We start from the raw sequence: 19,738 nt of genomic DNA, 5'->3' as shown, positions 1-19,738 counted from the left end.
GCAGGAGCCTTAACCAACCAAACCCCTGCTTCCTCTATCCTCTCCTCTTAAAATATGCAGAGCCACAGTTTGGTTTTCTTAAATGCTTCCAACTTGCCAATCAGTTAAGTTAAGCCATGTTTCTGCGCTAATGAGAAAGAACCAGAAAAAGGCCCAAGGAGAAAATATTTGCAATACACATGAAAAAGTGTTGTTGTCTTCTGTGTATAAAGAGCTCAAATAAATCAATAAGAAAAACATTAACCACCCTTCTGAATGAGAAACAGCATGAACAAAATATTCACCCAAAAGAACATGCAATTTCTAAATAAGCGTATGACAGTACATTGAATCCCACTAGTAATCAAGAAAAAGCAAAGTCAAATAATTACATATTTCCTATCTACAGAATTATCAATATTTAAAATCTAATGCTTGATTCTGGCAAGAGGCTCTGAGATGAACACTTGGTTGGGGAGAATATAAATTGTTACAGCTACAACTCATGAATGTATCAGAAGCCTGAAACATAGTCTCATAACCTTTGATCCAGTTGTTCCATTACTGGAATATAAACTAAGGTAAAAATATGAAAGGCATATATTTATGTTCATATGGTTTATCATAGCAAAGAAAAGGAAGCAACTTAGTAATTAAAACAAATTAAAGAGCTTTTGTACTTTTATATGGGAAAATGATCATGGTATAATGTTTGGTAGTGAAAACTCAGCGCTTAAAATCACATATTCAGTGATGTCTCAGAGGTATAAAGCAAATGTCCACAAGTGTGTAAGAGACTAGAAAAAAATGTACCTGAATGTGCTAGATATTATGAGCAGTTGATAGAGTTTGGGATTCTTTTTTTGTTGTTTTCACATTCCCGTCACTTTAAAAAAAAAAATCTATCACTTTGATACAGGGCAAAACTTTTATTAGAGATTTTATAAGATCCAAGGAAAATCTGCCTGCCTCTATGTGTAAGAGCTCACAGACAGGGATTACAGTAGGGCCCCTTCAAGAAGGAACAAGGACTGAGTATGTGTTTGTTTAGGTGTGGATAAAGTGGGCAGGGATGCCCCTCTCATGAGCAACGCTTGCTGGATGTAGTTCTGGGAAGGAAATAGAAATTCCCATCTGGGACTCCATCACACCCTGTCACTCTGTGGGGAGCTCAGTAGCTTACACCAGCCACATCCTGCACATATTACTGAGGCTGCTGGAACTGAGTCCCAGCCCTGGCTGCACTTCCTCAGACAAATTGTTGTCACTGCTCCCAACCTCCATTTTCTCAGTTTTAAAATGGGCCTTTGGCAATATACTCTTTGATGGTATTTATGGGATTTAAATGAGCTAACAGTTTTATTGTTATAAGATATAGCTGAGTTCTTGCTACTCCATTAATAAGTATCCAACACAGGAAGAAACACTGCATTTCTGTGACTTAACATCAGCCTTTTACCATATAATATAATTTTTCATTTACTTATTTTGCCTTCTTAAAATGTGTCTCATTTCCTTAAAATTGAACACTTCAATGGTTAAATCTTCTAAAATATCAAATGTTTCCCTACAAGCTAAACAACCACTCACCATTAAACCCTATTTATCTTCTTTTCAGAATGTCTTTGGATCCTTACTATAAGCGTGCCCATCAAGGGAAGAGGACCAATCTCTCCAATAACTTAAACTTAATATCTTTGAGCTATTTGCTGAGTAAGACGTTGTATTATCACATTATTTTTTTAAAGGTTTTATTTCTTTATGACAGAGAGAGATAGCGAGAGAGGGAACACAAGCAAGGGGGGACCAGGAGAGGGAGAAGCAGGCTCCTCACTGAGCAGGGAACCTGATATGGGGCTCGATTCCAGGACCCTCGGATCATGACCTGAGCTGAAGGCAGACGCTTAACCGACTGAGCCACCCAGGTACTCCTCACATTATTATCTAATATATTAGTCACAACAACCTAACTTTGCAGATTGTTCCAGTTTCACAGATGAAAAAACTGAGGCTCAGAGAAGTTAAATAAAATGCCAACAGTCAGCCCAATGGAAGGCAGTGAAGACTCAAACCGAGATGGAGTCCTAAAGCCCTGGTTCCTTGCCAGCCCATGATCCAGCACATCCTCCATTTACGGCTGAATCCAAGAAACTTTAATTGTATAATAAATGCTACTTTGTTTTTGTATCTGACCTTATCATTTATGGAATTTTCTACCTTTCTTTAGTTAGTTGTTTGGCTTCCTCCTTGTAAGGAATTCTTGTTATATTCTGGTGTTTTTAACCCAACCTACCGTGAGAAATGACATAAGTAGACATCTTATGATGATATCTAAAAACCAGCTGCCTGTCAGTGAGCCTTGAGAAGTCTTCCCATAACTGAGGTGCAATAACCCGGAGACATGTCCTTTGGTTACCTATTGGCTCTTTTGGCTTCCTTCCAGCTCCCCAGTTGCATTTCAAATAATTGAAGTTGTTTAATTTATGAATTCTGAAACAGGAGATACTATTAGCCAACATGGATCTATAAGTACTACAAAACAAAATGCTGAACTGTTGCTAGTTTCTAGTAAATGCCTCCTCTGTCCCACTGTTATCTTATAGACATTGCTTCTGCAAAACTCTGGAATTCAAGTGTTCTTGTTCCCATTTTCTAAGCGAAGAAATGGAGACTCAAAAGTTTCCACACCTGGTCAAGAGCATTCTGTAAATAGTTCCCTTGACATCAACATGTATATGTCCATCCTGGAAATTTCACTAAATATTGACAAGCAGTGTCAATTTCTTCATTAACTAACTAAAGAGAATTATGAACACTTGCCCACTGTGTCAAAGAGGCAGTCCTGATAATAATGCCTGGAGTTGGACCAGCCCACACAGAATTGGGAAAGTTGTCTGTGCTGCACACCTCCAGGGGGCAACCTTACATTGCCTTCAACCTGGATGGTATACCCAAGGGCACACACATTGTATAGACATCTGGAATGCAGCCCTGGAACTCCAGCAGAGCAATCTTAATGGGAGAAGCCAGGAGGGTGTCAGCAGTTCACTGGAGGAATGTCAAGTAAACAATGAAAAGCCCGGCAGGAGGGACCAGCCATCAGACATGAGAAGTGCAGGGTGTCTCTTGGGTCTGAGATTTCAAACAGGGGTGCCATGGTCTCAAATTCCCTGCCCTTCTCTCTAGCATGGAGAGGGAAGAGATAAAATGCTACATATAACATAGCATTCTTTCTGGGTGATGTAGGTCGACTCCATTTAACTGACCAGAGTGTCAAAATTGGCTTCAAGTTTTTATTTCCCTAAGTGAAGACTTTACAAACTCTACTATGTCTGGAAGCCTCAGACAGAAGTGATCCAAATAAATCACATGGTCTTTGTCCAAGCAATCCCTTTTTCTAGGAATCTTTTCCAAACACTAGCCCAGGGACTGGGACAGCGCCCTTCAGGGGCCAGCCATGCAGGGATTTCCCAGGCCACTTAAGGACCCTCAGCGATGAGAGACCACCCTGCTCTGGAGTGGCCGAGCAGCCAGCCAAGATTCAAATAAGTCTGCCCCTATTTGGTCACCGGCCCTGACAGTGCTGGGACAGGCCCTTTTGTCACATCTGGGAGTTTTTCAGTCCACACACAGGGGAATTCACCACAACCTCTGAGTCTGGTAACTACAGATGGAAACAGAAACGTAGTCAGAAAAATGTGATTCTTGCGCAGGAAAGTTGGAACAGAGAAGAGTTCAGACGTGGGCGGGAATGTGTGTTTAAAAAAAACAGGAAAGAAAGAAAGAAAGAAACTAAGAAAGAAAAGGGTGGAAACCCCACCAGCCAAGTCTGCAGAAAAAAAATAAATGAAGTCTGCCTATCTCGGGCCGGAGCCCCTCCCCTCGGCCCGCGCCAGAGGAGCGTGACACAGGTGCCGCTTCCTCCCCGCCGCTGAGGGTCAGGAGCCGGCCGGCGCGACCCTCGCCACCGCTCCGCTGTCACTTCGGCCCCTGGTCCCGCCGGCGCCCCGCACCCGTCGGCGATGAACAGCGTCAATGGCACGTCGCGGCCCAGCCTTGGTGAGTACCCGCCGCCCGTGAGGGTCTGCTGCTTCGCGGGGTCCCCGGGACCCCACTCCTGGCCGGGCCCATGGGGGCCAGGAGCTCGGGCTCAGAGACGGGACCGCAGCCTGACCCCGGGAATCGCCGGGTAGAGCCCCGAGCCCCCGAACCCGGCCCTGCTCTGCGCGCCCCGCGGCCTGGAGAGGCCGCCCGGCCACCCCTCCCGGCGCGCCGCCGGCTCTCCATGTCTTTGTGCGGTGGCCGCCGAGTCTGTGCCGCAGGAACTGGCCCCTAGACTAGTAAGTGAAGGACGTTCTGGGAGGGAGAGGACGTCGTACGCTCTTTGCTCCGCGGCCCAGGACGCGGGGGCGGATTCGGAGTAAACTTCAGTAAACTCCGCCGATGCCCTGACTCACTCTCTGGGAGCGGCGAGGGACGCACACATGGCGGAGGCATCGGCTCGCCTTGACCTTTTGGGGGGTTGTAATTCCTCTTTCTTTTTAAGACGGCACATGGTTTCCTGCTGACGGGAAATCCTATACCCTGAGCTTCTTTGTGAGGATGTTGGGAAACTTTGTCAGGCCTCCTCACGCCCTCCTCGGCCAGTGGGCTTCTGCAATTAAAAAAAAAAAAACTAAAATTTCCTTTTTAAAACAGTGAATGTTTATCCCTTCTATCCCCACCCTGGCTAGATCTGGTCCTTAGAAACTGTCAGAGGGGAGACATTCTGAGTCTATAGTGTAATCACGTTAGGTAATTAATATAATAATAATATGGGTACTAGAGACACTCGTTTACAAGTCTTTTAAATCTAGGTGGTTGTGTGGCCTCACCAGGGGACCTTGAGCATAGTGGACTGTGGCTTGGTGCATGTGTTTGCTTGCCCACGCTTGTGCCGGTGAGGGTACTCAGCGAGTCTGGGTGCTGCGGGAGGACGAGAGTCCTGGAGTTAGGGCCCCGCTGCCTGCTGTGGGATCAGATGTGCCACCCATTAGCCAGGTGCCTGCGGCAAGCTAGCCTCTCTTAGCTCCAGCTTCATCATCTGCAAAATGGGAATAATAGGGTATTCTTCCTTGGGTTGTAAGAATTAAGAGCTTGTAAATAGTTCAGCATAGAGATTGACACATACTAAGAGCTCGATAAATGTCAGGCATTTTTGTTTTCATTTTACACTAGACTGGGTCCGGAAGCTCATGTGCATTAGTGCTTGCATGTGTGTTTCTGTGAGTGTGTGGGAGTCAAACACTAGTGTACTTAGTATGTGTGTGTCTGGGCCAGGTTGAAAGGCAAAGCCACTGTAATCATTCCGGTAGAGGCGCTGAGGAAGTGCAGGCCTGCGGCCATTACCCTGGCTGGAGAGGACAGGCTTGTTCACCAGGAACCCTACCCCTGCCCCCTCTCTCTAGCAGTTCTCTAGGATTCCAGTTTCTGACCTTGATCAATGGCTGCAGACACTTCCCTTGCAGAGCTCACAGGGATGCAGCCCTTACTTGCATACCATTCTAGATTACCCTTAGGATTTGATTTACAGCATGCTCTTTGCTATAAGAGAACCCTGGAGCCCTCTTTCTTGCTGATAATTCAGGCAGGATGTGTCTATATCCGGTCTCAGTTTCTATCACTGCTTCTCAGAAGCAGAGGTTGGAATGGAGAAGACCCTCTGCTCCTGCCCAATCAGTCCTGCCTACCCCTCTGGTCTCAGCCAACTCCTGTTAAGTCTGAATGCCCCAGGTACTGCAAATGAGTCATGTGCAGAAATCCACTGCCTTGCCCTTGGATGGAAGGGGTCAGCACTCAGTGAGGAGATAGTCAGGTTTGTCAACTTTATATAGATTTCACTGTGTCTGGCAGAAGCTGAAAGGATTACATTAAGTGCCAAATGAAATTCCATCTCATCCATTGCTCAACCCCTCCAGATATCCACAGCAGTAGGAGTCATATGGCATTGGCACCATCAGCAGCTAGACCTTTCCAAGGGTGCCCATGGTTGGGCAATAATTTCTGGGGGCTTGCAGTGCACCTTGGGAAACAGAGGGGTATAGGATAAGAGGCATTCTGTGTTTGCAGTGGAAGCACATCAGCTCATCTACAATGAGAAGGAAGAGATAGCAGAGGGAGGTGGCAAGCCATATCAGTTTTCCTCTTTTGGACGGCAGATATAGGTACATATTTCAAATGGCCTTTTGCAGCCACATTCAAAACACCTTCCAGAGACTGTGTGAGTACAATGGACCCAACAAGTACAAACTAAAAACAAATCTGAACAATGAATCAAGAGTTAATAATAGGAAAGAAAATGATACCATCCCACTTTGAGAGCAATTTATGGATTTATGAGAAGCCTTCTAGAACTATTGTATGTATGTACAATTACTTTTTGTTTTACAAAATGAAACTTCTTTTATATATTCTACTTCATCTTCCTTTTTTCAAAAGAATATATGCTGAAGATCAGAATTTTTCATCATATATAGACTAACACATTCTTCTCAGAGCTGTATGCATATGAATTGCATGAATAAATAAATGAATTAATTATTTTATTTAAGCAGTTCCTTCACCAATGGACATTTAGATTGTGGACAGTCATTAGTTGTTGTTGTTGTTGTTGTTGTTTTTAAACCAGACACAGTGCTGTCATTACAACCCTTAAAGTAGAGTTTATATATTTACATATATATGTGTAACTATATGTGTTTGTATATGATTAGGATAAATATACACACACAGATTTAATTTCTGGGACATTTAAAATGTTGGTAGATACTAAAAAACTGCCCTCTAAAAGGTCACATGAATCTCTAACACCCACCATTAGCCAATGGAAGTCATTCTTTCTTTATACCCTCATCACATTGTGCAGTTTACATCTTAGCAAATCTGGTAAGTAAAACATGTTGTCACTTCTGAATGTGCCTCTGTAATTATAAGTGAGGTTGTGCATGGTTTTTGCTTGTTTGTTTGTTTTTTAAAGATATTATTTATCTGTTTAAGAGAGAAAGGGCACAAGCAGGAGGAGGAGTAGAGGGAGAGGGACAAACAAGCTCCACACTGGGGACTAGGGCTCCATCTTAGGATCCTGAGATCATGACCTGAGCTGAAATTAAGAGTCAGACACTTAACTGGATTCCCCACCGCCAGGAAAGAAGTTTATGAGGTGTCCTCTCTCTTATAGTGACCTGGAGGCAGAGCAGGGCTTGAGCCCCACAGTCAGAGCTGTGGAGTCAGACCTGAGTTTGGACTCACCTCCAACACTTGCAGGCTTTGAGTGTCTATGTCAGAGCCTCAGTTTTCTCATCTAAAGTGGGAATAGTAACAGCTACTTCCCAGGAGTCATGTGACGAACAAGAGAATAAGAGCTTGGCATCCTGCCCAGGAATAGTGGTATCTGTGGCTGTTGTTAACAGAATTTATCAAAGCAAACCTGGCCTGCGGGTGTTCCTAATCTCTAGAGTCTCCCTTACAGACAGCTGCTGCTGTTTTTGCTTTTGATAATATAACAAGAATATCAATACTTAGATGCCAAACACTTTAGTAAGGCCTTGCGTGGGTCACCTCTTCTCAGCCTGGTCCCATGGGCATTTTCTTAACTATTTTGCATAGGAAACACTGGAGGCTCAGAGGATGGCTTACCCCAGGATTCCCAGGCACTGAGGGCACAGGGCTGTGGACATAGGCTGTCAGACCCCAGAGCCAGCAGAGGCCAGCCGAGGGGTACTTAGGTTGCATATGGACATGACATTTTGCCACCCGGCACCATGGGGGCTGTGCCTGCAAAACTGTACTGTAGCTTTGCACACAGAGGACCTGTGTGTGGCACAGATCCTCAGAACCTACCAGCCACCCGACAGCTCTTCAGTCAGGCCTGTGTTCTGACCTCAGTGTACAAACTGCCCACGGTTTTGTAGTTGGGCCTGACCCATACCAGGTCAGCGGCTGCCCTTCATCATGCCTTCCACAGCCTGCTAGGGTGGTCCTCTAGAACCTTCTCTTATGCCTTTCCTGATGCCCAGGATGGCTCTGCTTCTCCAGCTTCACCTCCAGTGCTCTCTGGGTGGTCCTGCCCACACATATGCAAGCACATGTACACACGCATGTTCACACCCACACACACTGCCTGCCTCACTCCTGCTCATCCCCTAAGACTTGGGTTATTCCCCCAAAGCTCCCTGGGCCTCCCTGCACACCTGAAAACCACTCACCATGGCCCTAAGGACACTGCAGCACCAACAAATTCCTGGAGTTGTCACTTTCCTGGAAATTCTGACCTCCCAAGGGACTCCATCACCCCACATGCCCCCTCCTTGGGGTCTGGCACAGAGAGGTGAACGCTCCTAGGCCTGTGTCCATTCCATACACTGGAAACCCCTTTTAAAAATCATACACTCAGTAGCTGTGTCCAGAACTTGGCACATACATGGAGGTCAGTGAATAATAAGCTAAAAGGGACAGAGAGTAAAATGAAAGAAACTCTGAAATCAGGGCTGCTGGCCCTAGCACTCACTACTTGCTCTCTCCCACTCCCCTACTGATTCTTATTTCATATTCTCCCCCAGAGATCACCATGTAATCTTGTGAACTTATGAGGGAGTGCTGGCTCCTGCCCTTCATTATTAGGTATTTTCGTTTTTGTACATTCTTCCAGTATAAATAGTGAGCAAAATCATAGCATGTCACGTGCTGATGAGAGAAGGTTTCCTCTTGTGCCAGCAGGAGCCAAGTCCAAGACATGGGGTTCTATCACAGGCTGGTGGGCTCAGCAGGGCCCTTGCATGACTCCCAGAGAACGTGCAGGGTTGTCCCACCCCACATCTTGTTGCTCAGGCTACAACAGCAGAGTAGGACTTATGACCCACCTGCCTAGCACTGTGCCCTGCCCTTTCTCCTGACCTGACATCTTCACCACCTCTCATTAGTGACTCTGAGATTGACCAACTTGCTGGAGGCTCAGTGTGGACAACTCTGAGAGTTAGAAATTCCAAGGGGACTGGGTCATAGCAGGTCCCCCCGATACTGTGAGATTCACCTCCTAGAGCTAAACCTCGTTTCCACAGTATTTATCAGAGGAAAATCCCCTCAAAATTCTAGCAGGAGAAGGAAAATGGATGCATCTTGAAATAGACCAGAGCACCTGTTCTGAACCAGGCCTGCCTCAGTGGAAGCTACAGTTGACACTTGGACAACTGTGAACCCTGTGGGTCCACTTATATGTGGATTTTTTTAAATAAATACAGCACAGTGCTGTAATTGTATTTTCTCTTACTTATGATTTTCTTAATAACATTTTCTTTGCTCCAGCATACTTCATTATAAGAAAACAGCATATAATATATACAACATACAAAATATGTTGATAGACTATTTATATTGCTGGTAAGTCTTCTGGTCCACAGCAGGCTATTAGTGAAGTTTTGGGAATAGTCACAAGTTACACATAGATTTTCAGCTGTTGGGGAGGAAGAGGGCTAGCAGCTCTAATGCCCTACATTGTTCAAAGTCAATTGAGTTAACCAGAGCCTAATCTGTTTGTGTATAATCAGAACCTGTCTCACCTGGAGGAAGGGGTTTACCCAACTCCAGCCCATCCTGTCCCACCTAAGGGGTGAAAAAAAAAAAGAATAGAAACCCTCATGAATTCATAGCCCAGAAGCACAGGTTCATGGAAAGACAGATCTGCTCACAGGGTTACGGGACGCCTCCCCTACCCGCCACCCCGCCCTGCCACATCACTGCAGTTCCTTTTACCCATTACATCATGTCTAGCTGTCAACAAAATTATGAGGCACACTACAAGGCAAAAAATACAATTTGAAGAGACAGAGCAAGCATCAGAACCTGCCATGGTAGGGAATTACCAGGCTGGAAATTTCAAATAACTACGATTAATAGCTAGTTAAGATACTGTATTATATTCTCTCTTGTTTGTGTTCTCTAGCAAAGTCCTTCTGTAGTTAAATCCACACCTTCTTTTTATTATTGTCAAAACATTGTGGGCGACATACCATTTGGGGCTAAGTGGACATACTCCAGATCCTTTCCAGGTCCCTAAGGGGGAAGCCGGCCCTTCAGGGTACTCACGGGGGCAGACCCTGGGCAAGGCTACCAAGTCATCTTACTGCACACTGCATAGATGGAGGCCTTCTACTTCCACTTCGAATGTGAAGCTCTGGCTAGCACATCACTTGTAGAGAGCACAGACAGCCAGAGCCCCTTGCTCCCCCTTCTCCTACAGACAGTGCACATTTTTAAGAGGGGTTCAAGTGTGTAGCTGCCACCCAATTCCAGGCCCCAGCACTGTCATTTCTCCCCCTTGGGAATATTCTCCCCTGGAATGGATAAACTTCACATCTTAGCTGAGGGCATATATAATCTCACCAGAGTCTTAAGGTGAAGGACATTATGGTTAGCTAAATCAAAACCAGATAATGTAGTCATGTCTGCCTGCCTTTTCTTTTGGGCCCCAGGCTGTAATTTCTGTATTCACCCAGCACTTTTTCTTTAGAGGCTCACCAAATGCTAAAACCATGCACACCACCTTCAACAACCACAGGCTTCATATTCAGGTTCCCCTTTCTACTTTTTAAAAACCATTGAGCTGGGGCACCTGGCTGGCTCAGTGGGTTAAAGCCTCTGCCTTCGACTCAGGTCATGATCTCAGGGTCTTGGGATTGAGCCCCACATCCAACTCTCTGCTCAGCAGGGAGCCTGTTTCCCCCCCTCTCTCTCTGCCTGCCTCTCTGCCTACTTGTGATCTCTGTCTGTCAATTAATAAATAATTTTTTTAAAAAATTAAGCTAAAAAAAAAAGCAACCATTTAGCTCAAATTCACTTTGCACCAATTTGCTAGTGATGAAGACATCAGATGAAGAGATTTACAATTCAAAGATTTGGGTGTGAGTCTGAACCCATTCTGACCTGCCTATGGCCTTGAACATGGTGCCAGGCCTCCTGCATCTCAGCTCATCCTCCAGGGCAGAGCTGACTTTGTCCCATGCAGTAATGCAGGACCCCACTCTCAGAGGACCCCACATGTGCTCTGTTAATGCTCTGCAATCACTGTCCTGAAATTCTTAATTTTTGTAAAGGAGCCCCTGTTTTAATTTTGTACTGGGTCCCATAAATTTTACAGCTAGTCTTGATGCACTAAATGGGGATAATAATCACTTCTACCTCAGGGGTTTGTTCTGAGGATTAAAAGTATTATTCTAGATAAAATTCCTAGTATAGTGCCTGGTACATGTTCATCTCTGCCACTTACTGAGTACAAAGTGAACACTGGCTCACTCCTGCTGCCAAGTCCCTGTCCCTGTTTGCTGAGCATAGCACCCAAGGATGGGATGGCACAGTCTGCCCAAATCTGGAGAGCCAGGGCAAGGCAAGCTGCTCCCTAATACATGGGCTTCTTCGTGCTTCTAGGGTATGGTGAGGGGGCAAGGAGGCAGCCCAGAACACACAAAGGCCACTGTGACTTCTCACACCAGCTGTGGCTCCAGCAAACTTTTTACCCCTCTGCAGTGAGTTTCCTTACATGGTACTTGGGGGGACATCCTTGTTCCCCTAGACTTATCTGAACACCAGCCTCATCTGAACACTGGGGGCTCAGCTGTCTTGTTCTCCATGGGAAGCTCAGGCTCTTTAAAAACACTGAATGAGTGAGTGAAGGAATGCATGAAAGAATGAGTGAATGTGGAGGTCCAACTAATGCAAGCCAAGCCTGTCTGCACAGTGTGCTATGGGTCTCCATATTCACATCCCCTACCTACCCCCACACCACCCAGTGGCCTCAGAGCCCCTCTTGGCTCATCGCACGGGCCTGTCCCCATCCTACCCTGCACTCCTTGTTCATGCTGACCTGTGTGCACATGGAGCCCCCTACCTGGTTCACCCAGCACCCTTCAGTGCCTTCCCTCCTGGGTCAGTTCTTTCCTTTCCTCATGTTGCTGTTCATCTAGGTTGACAGCATAGACTCTGCCAGGTGCTTCTTAAAGCTTGGAGTCCCCTCTCTCCTGGGAGGACTCCCTCTACCCCTCTTTTCCAGCCTACACCCCATGCCTGAACTCCTGCTGGAAACCTGGACTTTGCTTCCTCCAGTCACATCCTGAGACTGACTTGTCATGTGAATAGCTCTCCTTCAGCTTCTACCAAAATTCTCATTTTAGTGAATTAATTTCATCTATGGCTGAAAATCTTGAGTAATCTTTTTTTTTTTTTTTAATTTCATAATCTCTTTTCTTTTCCTTTTGTACAAATTCTGTAAATTAACCTGACCCACTCTCCCTTGTGGTGACTATCTCCCTGACTCAAAGGGTAGAAAGTAGGCTTCATGTCCCATAAGTTATCTCATTTTACCCTCTAGCTGCCCTACGGGAGGTATTTTTATCTCTGTTTTGCATATGATGATACCAAAACCCTAGAGGCAACCAACGTGACTTGCAGAGAGCCACAGCCGACCCCTCACACGCATGCTCATGCGTACTGGGGTTTTTCTAGGAAGGTCTCAGCCAGGGCTAACCTGCACGGTAGGCAAGTAGTTAGGACCCATGGTGCTCTTAGAGATACCAAAAAATGTGTATGTCTTTTAAAATCAAAAGGAACAACAACAACAAAACACAAACTTTTTAAACATTACATTTGTCTTTAGACCAATAAGACCGCTATAAAATAAGACTTTTCATATTTTGGGGGAGAAGAGATCCATGAAGCACCCAGGCTCAGGAAGGCCCCCAGCATCCCTGCCTGGCTCAGTGCACCAGAGGCCGAGAGGCCGGGTACCTGCTGGTCCCTGCATGGCCATTCTCCCTACTGGACTCTGTTCTGTTGCCAGCACACTGACCACCTTTCAGGGCTGCCCTACCTGCAATCCTCACACTCTCCCAGCAGTCCTGCGTAATCCTGCCGAGCCCCCTGGGGTGGCCAGCTGCCAGGGCTGTTTTTGAGCCTGCCCTTTACCTCTGGCCTCAGGAGATTCCATCAAAGTAAATGCTTGTGGGGAGCCAGGACTCACTCATTCGCACTCTCTCTCCCTCTCTTTCTCTTACTCTCTTGGCTTTTTTTAAGTCATGTAATTAAGTTGATCTTCACTTAAAATTTAAAAAAAAAGGGGGGGGCGCCTAGGTGGCCCAGTGGGTTAAAGCCTCTGCTTTCAGCTAGGGTCATGGTCTCGGCGTCCTGGGATTGAGCATCAGGCTCTGTGCTCGGAGGGGAGCCTGCTTCCCTCTCTCTCTCTGCCTGCCTCTCTGCCTACTTGTGATCTCTGTCAAATAGATAAATGAAATCTATTTAAAAAAAAAATTAAAAAGAAACAGGTTTTCTTTGTCCTGTTTCATTATTATAGAAACAATTTGTGTTCACTATCAAATATGTACAAGACCAAGAGGAAAGGGGTAGGAAGATTCTCTCTAGAGCAGAGGCGACTTTGAGATACTCGTGGGGCATGCAGGTGACAGCTGGAAGGCAGTTTGGTAGAGAGATCTGGGCAAAGATAAGGACTAAGGAAGGGGGCCGCCAGGGGCTGAGAGTGGGGGCGTGAAGAGTGTCCTGGGGCTGCATGGATCTCGCCAGATGGTGTGGATCTTCACACAGGCACAAGGAATGGGTGGCGAAGAGCAGTTGTGAGTGCCCGTTCTGTCCTACTCCATACCCACTGAGGATATACGTGGTACCTGGTTTTCATCCTGGAGATGTTGCACCAATGCAGACACTATATTAATTCCAGTTTAGAAATATGGAAAATGAGGTTCAAGAGATGGTGTCCCCAGGCCCTCACTGTATACCACTGGCAGGGTCCTGCTTTGAGTTAGGTGTGTATCCCTCCACCTGTGGGATGCAACATCCATCCCCCATGCTGGGAGGAGGCTGCCCATGACTCCGTGCCCTTCTGCTTGGCCCTATGCAGCCCTGAGGTTACTCTCCTGCCTCGGAAGAAAAGGCCTTTCTTTACCCACCCACCCCAGGCCACTTGTGCCCAGCTCTACCCTCCTCTGCCAGCCCACAACTGCTGGCCCAGCAGCTGCTAATGAAATGCCCATAGTGGCACACAAGGGCAGGGTTGTGCCTGTGAGAGCCCTGCCTGCCAAGGCTCACCCACACACAAGTCTCGCTTTCCCCTGGGGAAGCAGTGGGCAGCTGCCTCTCAGGTTCACTGCAAGGACACTGGAGACAATAAAGACCCCACCAATTCCCAGACAATTGCTGGAATGCCTCCACCACACAACCACCCCTGGGCTAGCAGCTTTGTCTTTTGTTCAGAGATTTCAAGCCACAGGACCATTACTGTATTGTGTGTTACAGTTTGCTAGGTCCTTTTAAATCCATTTCCCATCTTCATTCAAGAGAGACTACTCTCCCTCTTTGAGAGAAAATAAAGTAAAGCTCAGAGAAGCTGTGTGACTTAATAAAAATTCAAGCAGCCAGGGGTAGTAGGTAGAGCAAGATTGGGACACAGGTCTCTGATTCCTCTGGGAGTGCACTCTTTGTCCCACAGAAACTCATTCTTCAGGTTCTTAAGGCGGGGACAGGATGAGGGTGATGCTGAGATGCTGATGCTGAACCTGTAGGGTCACCAAAAGGAAGAAACTGACACTGGCGCTACATTCTCCTATACCTTCCCATACACGTGCACACATGCACACACACACACACACACGCACATATTCATGCACAGGTGCGCACAGCATGCATGCACAAACGCCCTTTACCACTTGCTCTCAGTCCTCAGCAACAGACTGGTGTCACCACCAGGTTCAAGGCAAGAAGGAGCTCTCTTGGGTCCTAGTTTGGCCTGGGGCAGGGAGAACAGACACTTAGTCTTTGGGCCCTACCGACCTCACAGAGAGAGCTGAAAACAAATGTGAGACGTGCTGCCTACAGCATCTCTGGCCTCGGGCATACTTTTGAAATTTTTCCTATGCTACCAGTTTTCAGACACAGCTCGCATCTCTTTGCCTCCGTCTGGTATCTCTGCTGAACACCTGACTATCTATCAGCAGCTTTGCTTCTCAAAGCCTCCTCTGTCTGTGATCTCATCTGAAGTCAATGAAATGTGTGGGCCAGATCCCCTTAACCACCCTCTTCATGGGACACACAGGTCGAAAGAAGTCCACAAAGTTGTTTTGGTGATTTGGGGTTTGGGCTCAGCATTGCCTCTTCCATGCCTTCCCCCCTTGAGCCCACTCAGAGTGTATGAACAAAGACAACAATCTAATAGTCAGTCCATTAATAAAATCCACCTTCCCTCTGGCAGGTTACTGATGCAGCACCTGCATGTACCAGATTCAGGGCTGGTTTCCAGATTTGAGCCCTATACATGCCCCTCATCACTCCCAGCCTATTACATCATTTGGGGTCCCTTTGTAAATCCCAAGTCTTCAGGGACCCCTTGGGAAGCAGGTGACACAAGCCATGGGCCCTTGGCCTTCTATCTACTTCTTGTGAATCCAGTCCAGAGCACTCCTCCAGATTACCATAATTCAATCTGATGCACTTTGATTTTGATCCAATGAGCACTACCTGTGTACAAGGGACCACACAGGAGATACAGGGGACACAGAACCTCTCTTCAAAAGATCTTCAGCCTAGTTGGGAAGCAAGACCCAAGAACAGCAGAGGGCAGAAGAATTAAAAATACCCTTCAGGCCACTGGCCACGCTAGGTTCAGCTGCATGCAGCTCTGCAGGTCCCCTCTGGAATAAAGGTCATGAATCCCTGAAACTCCATAAGAAGTAGGTTTTCATCTAGGGTCTCCCCCCCAAACACACACAAACACACACACACACACACACACACACACACACACACACACACACACAGTGGTGTCACAGCTACACATCTCCATTGCAATTATTTTCAGCAGAAATGACACTTCCACAAAATAAATTCTTAGATGAAGTTTGGAAATATAAAAGTGATAAAAGCTACCTGATGTAGTCAAGTTGAGGATGAGAGGCAGGTGACCACACTCCAGAGGCTCCTTGTGATGGTTTACTCTGAAGTTATCGCTGGACACCAAGGGCTTCGTGTAACCCAGTCTGCAAACTCCTTTCCACCTGGTGCTTGGTGCTTAAGACAGAATGGTTCATTGATATCCAGTCACTGTTGGTTATCAATGATACTTGGGAGCCTGGATTTCAGGATCCTTCAGTTGTAGACATTTCCATTCCATGAAGCCATAAAATGTTCTCACTGTGGCTAAAGGTTTGCCTACAGCCAAACTGTAATGTATGCCCACGTGTCAATCACTCTACCAATTAGTTCCCTGAGGATTTCTTATCACAAGTCAGAACCCAACGCTCAGACTCCATGAAGAAAATCTGAGAAGTAGGAAAGGAAACTAGACAGAAGAGTTGATTATGAAAGCAATTTATACACAAATTTTTACTCAATACCATATACATTCCTGATTCATCAATAGAAATATTCATCTTCCTCATCTGTTCTAGGGTTTAAGGAAGAGACAAATGAAGTATAAGATAAGATCCATGCCCTCAAACCATTGTTGGGCTTCTTGGAGCAGCAAGACACACTACATAACAGAGAAAAAAAAAAAAAACAACAATCCTCCTAGGGAGACATTTCTTATCACACGAATTCAGGCTGCAGATCAAATTGCCTATGTCTTGCGATCATTCACTGAACAAGGTAAATAGATATCTAGCTATCTAAAGAATAACTTAAAGTAATATAATTCCCCAAATGTAAATTATGACCAAATATTACCTAATATTGGTAGGTAATATTAAATTATGGTAAATTTCTACTTAGCTAGATATAATTTTATCTTGGATTAAGATTTTATGCTTGAAGAAATAAGCTGTCAGTGATCAATGTTGATTGTTGAGAATGCTCTAACTTTGGGGAATGACTTCAGTAAAGACAAATGGAAAGATGTAAAAAGGAAAAATACCGTGTAAATGCACAGGGTACACACGGTAGGCAGGGTGATCTGGTCTGTCTGAAGAGCTGAGCCAATGCTTGCTGGTCATACTTATCAGTAGCCAGGGTCCCTCACTGTGAGGGGGTTGCTGTGGGTGGCACCTCCATCTTCAGGACACAGGACATTGCTGTGAGTGGCAGGGCTGTGATTTGAACTGGGGGTGTCCAACCCTGGGCTGTCTTTTAACCCCTGCACACCACCACCATTCATAGGTGCAGAATATAAGAAGTTTCCAAGAAGAACAAAGTTTTCTTTCACAGGAGGAGGGAAAGAATGTTGGTTCAAATGGGCTTTTTAAGTCCATTTCCTTGTATCAGGCTCTGGTAATTACCCCTAGGACATTTCCTATTTAAGAACTATGTAGCTTCCAGGGCTCCTCTGTGGCTCAGTCATTAACCGTCTGCCTTTGGCTCGAGTCATGGTCCCAGGGTCCTGGGAATGTGCCCCATACAGGCTCCCTGCTCCACGGGAAGCCTGCTTCTCCCTCTCCAGCTCCCCTGTGTTTGTGTTCCTTCTCTCGCTATCTCTTTGTCATAAATAAATGAAATCTTAAAAAAAAAAAAAAAAGAATCATGGAGCTTCCGAAAAGACCTTTTGGAACATGCTGCTTTTAAAGGACGTATTTGAGTGAAATGATATTTGTCACTCACTGAGAAAACAAACAATGCTGGAAAAAGTCAAAATCCATTTTGGAGGACAGAATCCACAGTTTTTCTTCAAAGCTCAGACACCCTGAGGCTGTGTTTCCCATTCAAGAGCACTTCTGGGCCATTTATTTCCTGAGGCTTTGGTCTCAGCCTGCCTATTTTCACTGTTCTTTCTTCCCTCTGTTTCCAGGGTGGTGCTTTGGGGATAAGCCAATGCTGAAGTTGCACCACCTTGGAGGCACAATTATCTGAGTTCCTGGCCTTATCTTGCCCTCCTTGTCCAGGGGCTGTGGGAACAGAAGTCTGACTGTCTGGGCAGATAAAAGGCTGACCTCTCACTATCCTGCCTCCTGCCTCCAAGGTCCCCCATGGTTCTCCTTTGAGCTCCCATGAGAGGGTCCTCCCCAAGGGGGAGTGAGTGTAGGGTGGCATTCTCCTCCACCTCAAATTGTGGTATCTCCTTCTGAGCCACTTGTGCCTCCCTCAGGGATGCTTAGACTGCAGCAGCATATTTCCCAGACCACCTCTGGCCTCCCTGCACCAAGCCCTTACATGGTAACCAGCTGTGGCCATTTATCCTATTCTGGGACCCAAGGCCCCAAGGGCTCAGGATTCCCCAGGAAGTCCCTCTGTGACAGGGCCTGGACAATCAGTGTAATTGGCCAGAGAAGGTACGCAGAGCCAAGACAGCGAGGCCCAGCCCACTGCCCTCACTGGCACAGATGGATTTGACCCTATGCAAGGTTTAACTCAGAGGGAGGACCCCACCCCTCCTTGCTACCTCACCAGCTACTGTTGTCTCCACTGCTAAGCTGTGAGGACAACCTTAGGATAGTCATCTCACCCTTTTGGGCCTCTATGCCCCTGATGCTTGTGTACTCAGCACCCCACCATATGTCCAGGATCCAATGAGCCCCACATGCCACCAGACTGGTAATCTGTAGAAAGTGACCAGGGCAGTGGACGGCGTGCCTGCATTCCAACAGTTGTGCATTGCACAGGTAAGATTTCAGGCCTCCAGTGTGACAGAACTGGGTTCAAGGTGCAGCTCCGCCATTCAGTGGCTTCCTCCCTGTGGGAGAAAATGAGAAGATTATAGGAAAAGGCCCAGGCTTAGCACAGGGAAAATATTTAGTAAATATTAGTCTGAGCAGGAAGAGAGAGACTTAGTGGTATAGAGACTTAAACCAGGGGTCTGCAAACTGAGGCCCACACCTCAAATCCAGTCTGCCATCTGTTTTTATAAATAAAGTTTTATTGGAACACAGCTGCACTCATTCATTTGTCTATGACTGGTTTTTGTAACAGAGACCATATGGCCCTCAAAGCCTACACTATTTACCACGTGGCCCTTTATCAAAAAAGTTTCTTGATTCCTGACTTAAACCAACAGGAGAATCTCTAATGGCTCAACTTCCAGGCCTAGAGCCCATGTGGGGCCCATAGCCTCTCTCTGGGGATACCACCACCCCTGATGAATAAGAAGCCATGGAGGAAAGACCTGCAGTCAAGATCAAGAACCAGACATCAACCAGGGAGGCCCAAATGGGCCAGACTATGGATACACAAAGTGCTTTTGTTCCCATCACTTGATCTGCTAGTGTCCAGGCCACCAAGGAGAGGGCTCCTCTTGTAGTCTTCACTGTCTCTGGTCTTCTAGCCACCCGTCTGTCAGTATAGGCCCTAGGGGCTCTGTTACTACCCTGCAGAAAATCCTCATCTCAACATGACAGGGGTGGGAGGAAAGGCAACACACAGGCTCCCCCTGGGATTACAGCTACGGGGCCTGCCAGTTTACCTCCCAAGTTCAGAAAACAGTGCTTCTCACCCACTGCCCAAGTAAGGAAGAGGGGTAACTCTCCACATGACAGGTGTTGGGCCAGGTGCATTGCCCAGACCTTACTGAAACCTCTTACCCCTCAGGAGGTTATTACCTCTCTTTTCAGATTTGGAGCTGGATACTCAGAAGTGTGTCTGCATTTGACCAGTTATAAAATGGTGGATCCGAATTCAGTCTTAGGGTCCCTGAGTATACATTCATGTTCTTTGCCTATGCCACCAACACCAGTTGGCTGGTAGGCCATGAATCACATTCCATGACCATAAATTGAGGACCAACTGTGTGAGGTTTTGGGGATAT

General features: G+C 46.4%; 1 protein-coding gene and 1 long non-coding RNA gene across 3 annotated transcripts in view; one reads left to right on the top strand and one right to left on the bottom strand.

Annotated features, from left to right (window-relative positions):
* Positions 1-3,408: 3,408 nt before the first annotated feature.
* The window catches only part of GYPC (glycophorin C (Gerbich blood group)), a 43,680-nt gene continuing 27,350 nt past the window's right edge, over positions 3,409-19,738 (top strand). The window contains exon 1 of the mRNA XM_082691435.1: positions 3,409-4,038. Within this exon, the coding sequence (XP_082547561.1) occupies positions 4,002-4,038 (37 nt within the window). The 5' untranslated portion in view covers positions 3,409-4,001. The remainder of the gene's footprint in view (positions 4,039-19,738) is intronic.
* Positions 5,835-19,738, bottom strand: part of LOC309844492 — a 49,925-nt gene continuing 36,021 nt past the window's right edge. For both annotated transcript variants that reach the window (XR_014300735.1, XR_014300736.1), the window contains 2 exons: positions 15,937-18,670; positions 5,835-14,570 (listed from right to left, as the gene is read on the bottom strand). This is a non-coding gene — a long non-coding RNA (uncharacterized lncRNA). The remainder of the gene's footprint in view (positions 14,571-15,936; positions 18,671-19,738) is intronic.

Source organism: Mustela nivalis (assembly GCF_964662115.1).
Source record: "Mustela nivalis genome assembly, chromosome: 11".
Lineage (NCBI taxonomy): Eukaryota > Metazoa > Chordata > Mammalia > Carnivora > Mustelidae > Mustela > Mustela nivalis.
Note: the sequence above shows the minus strand (reverse complement) of the source record. Positions and strands in the feature narration are given on the sequence as shown.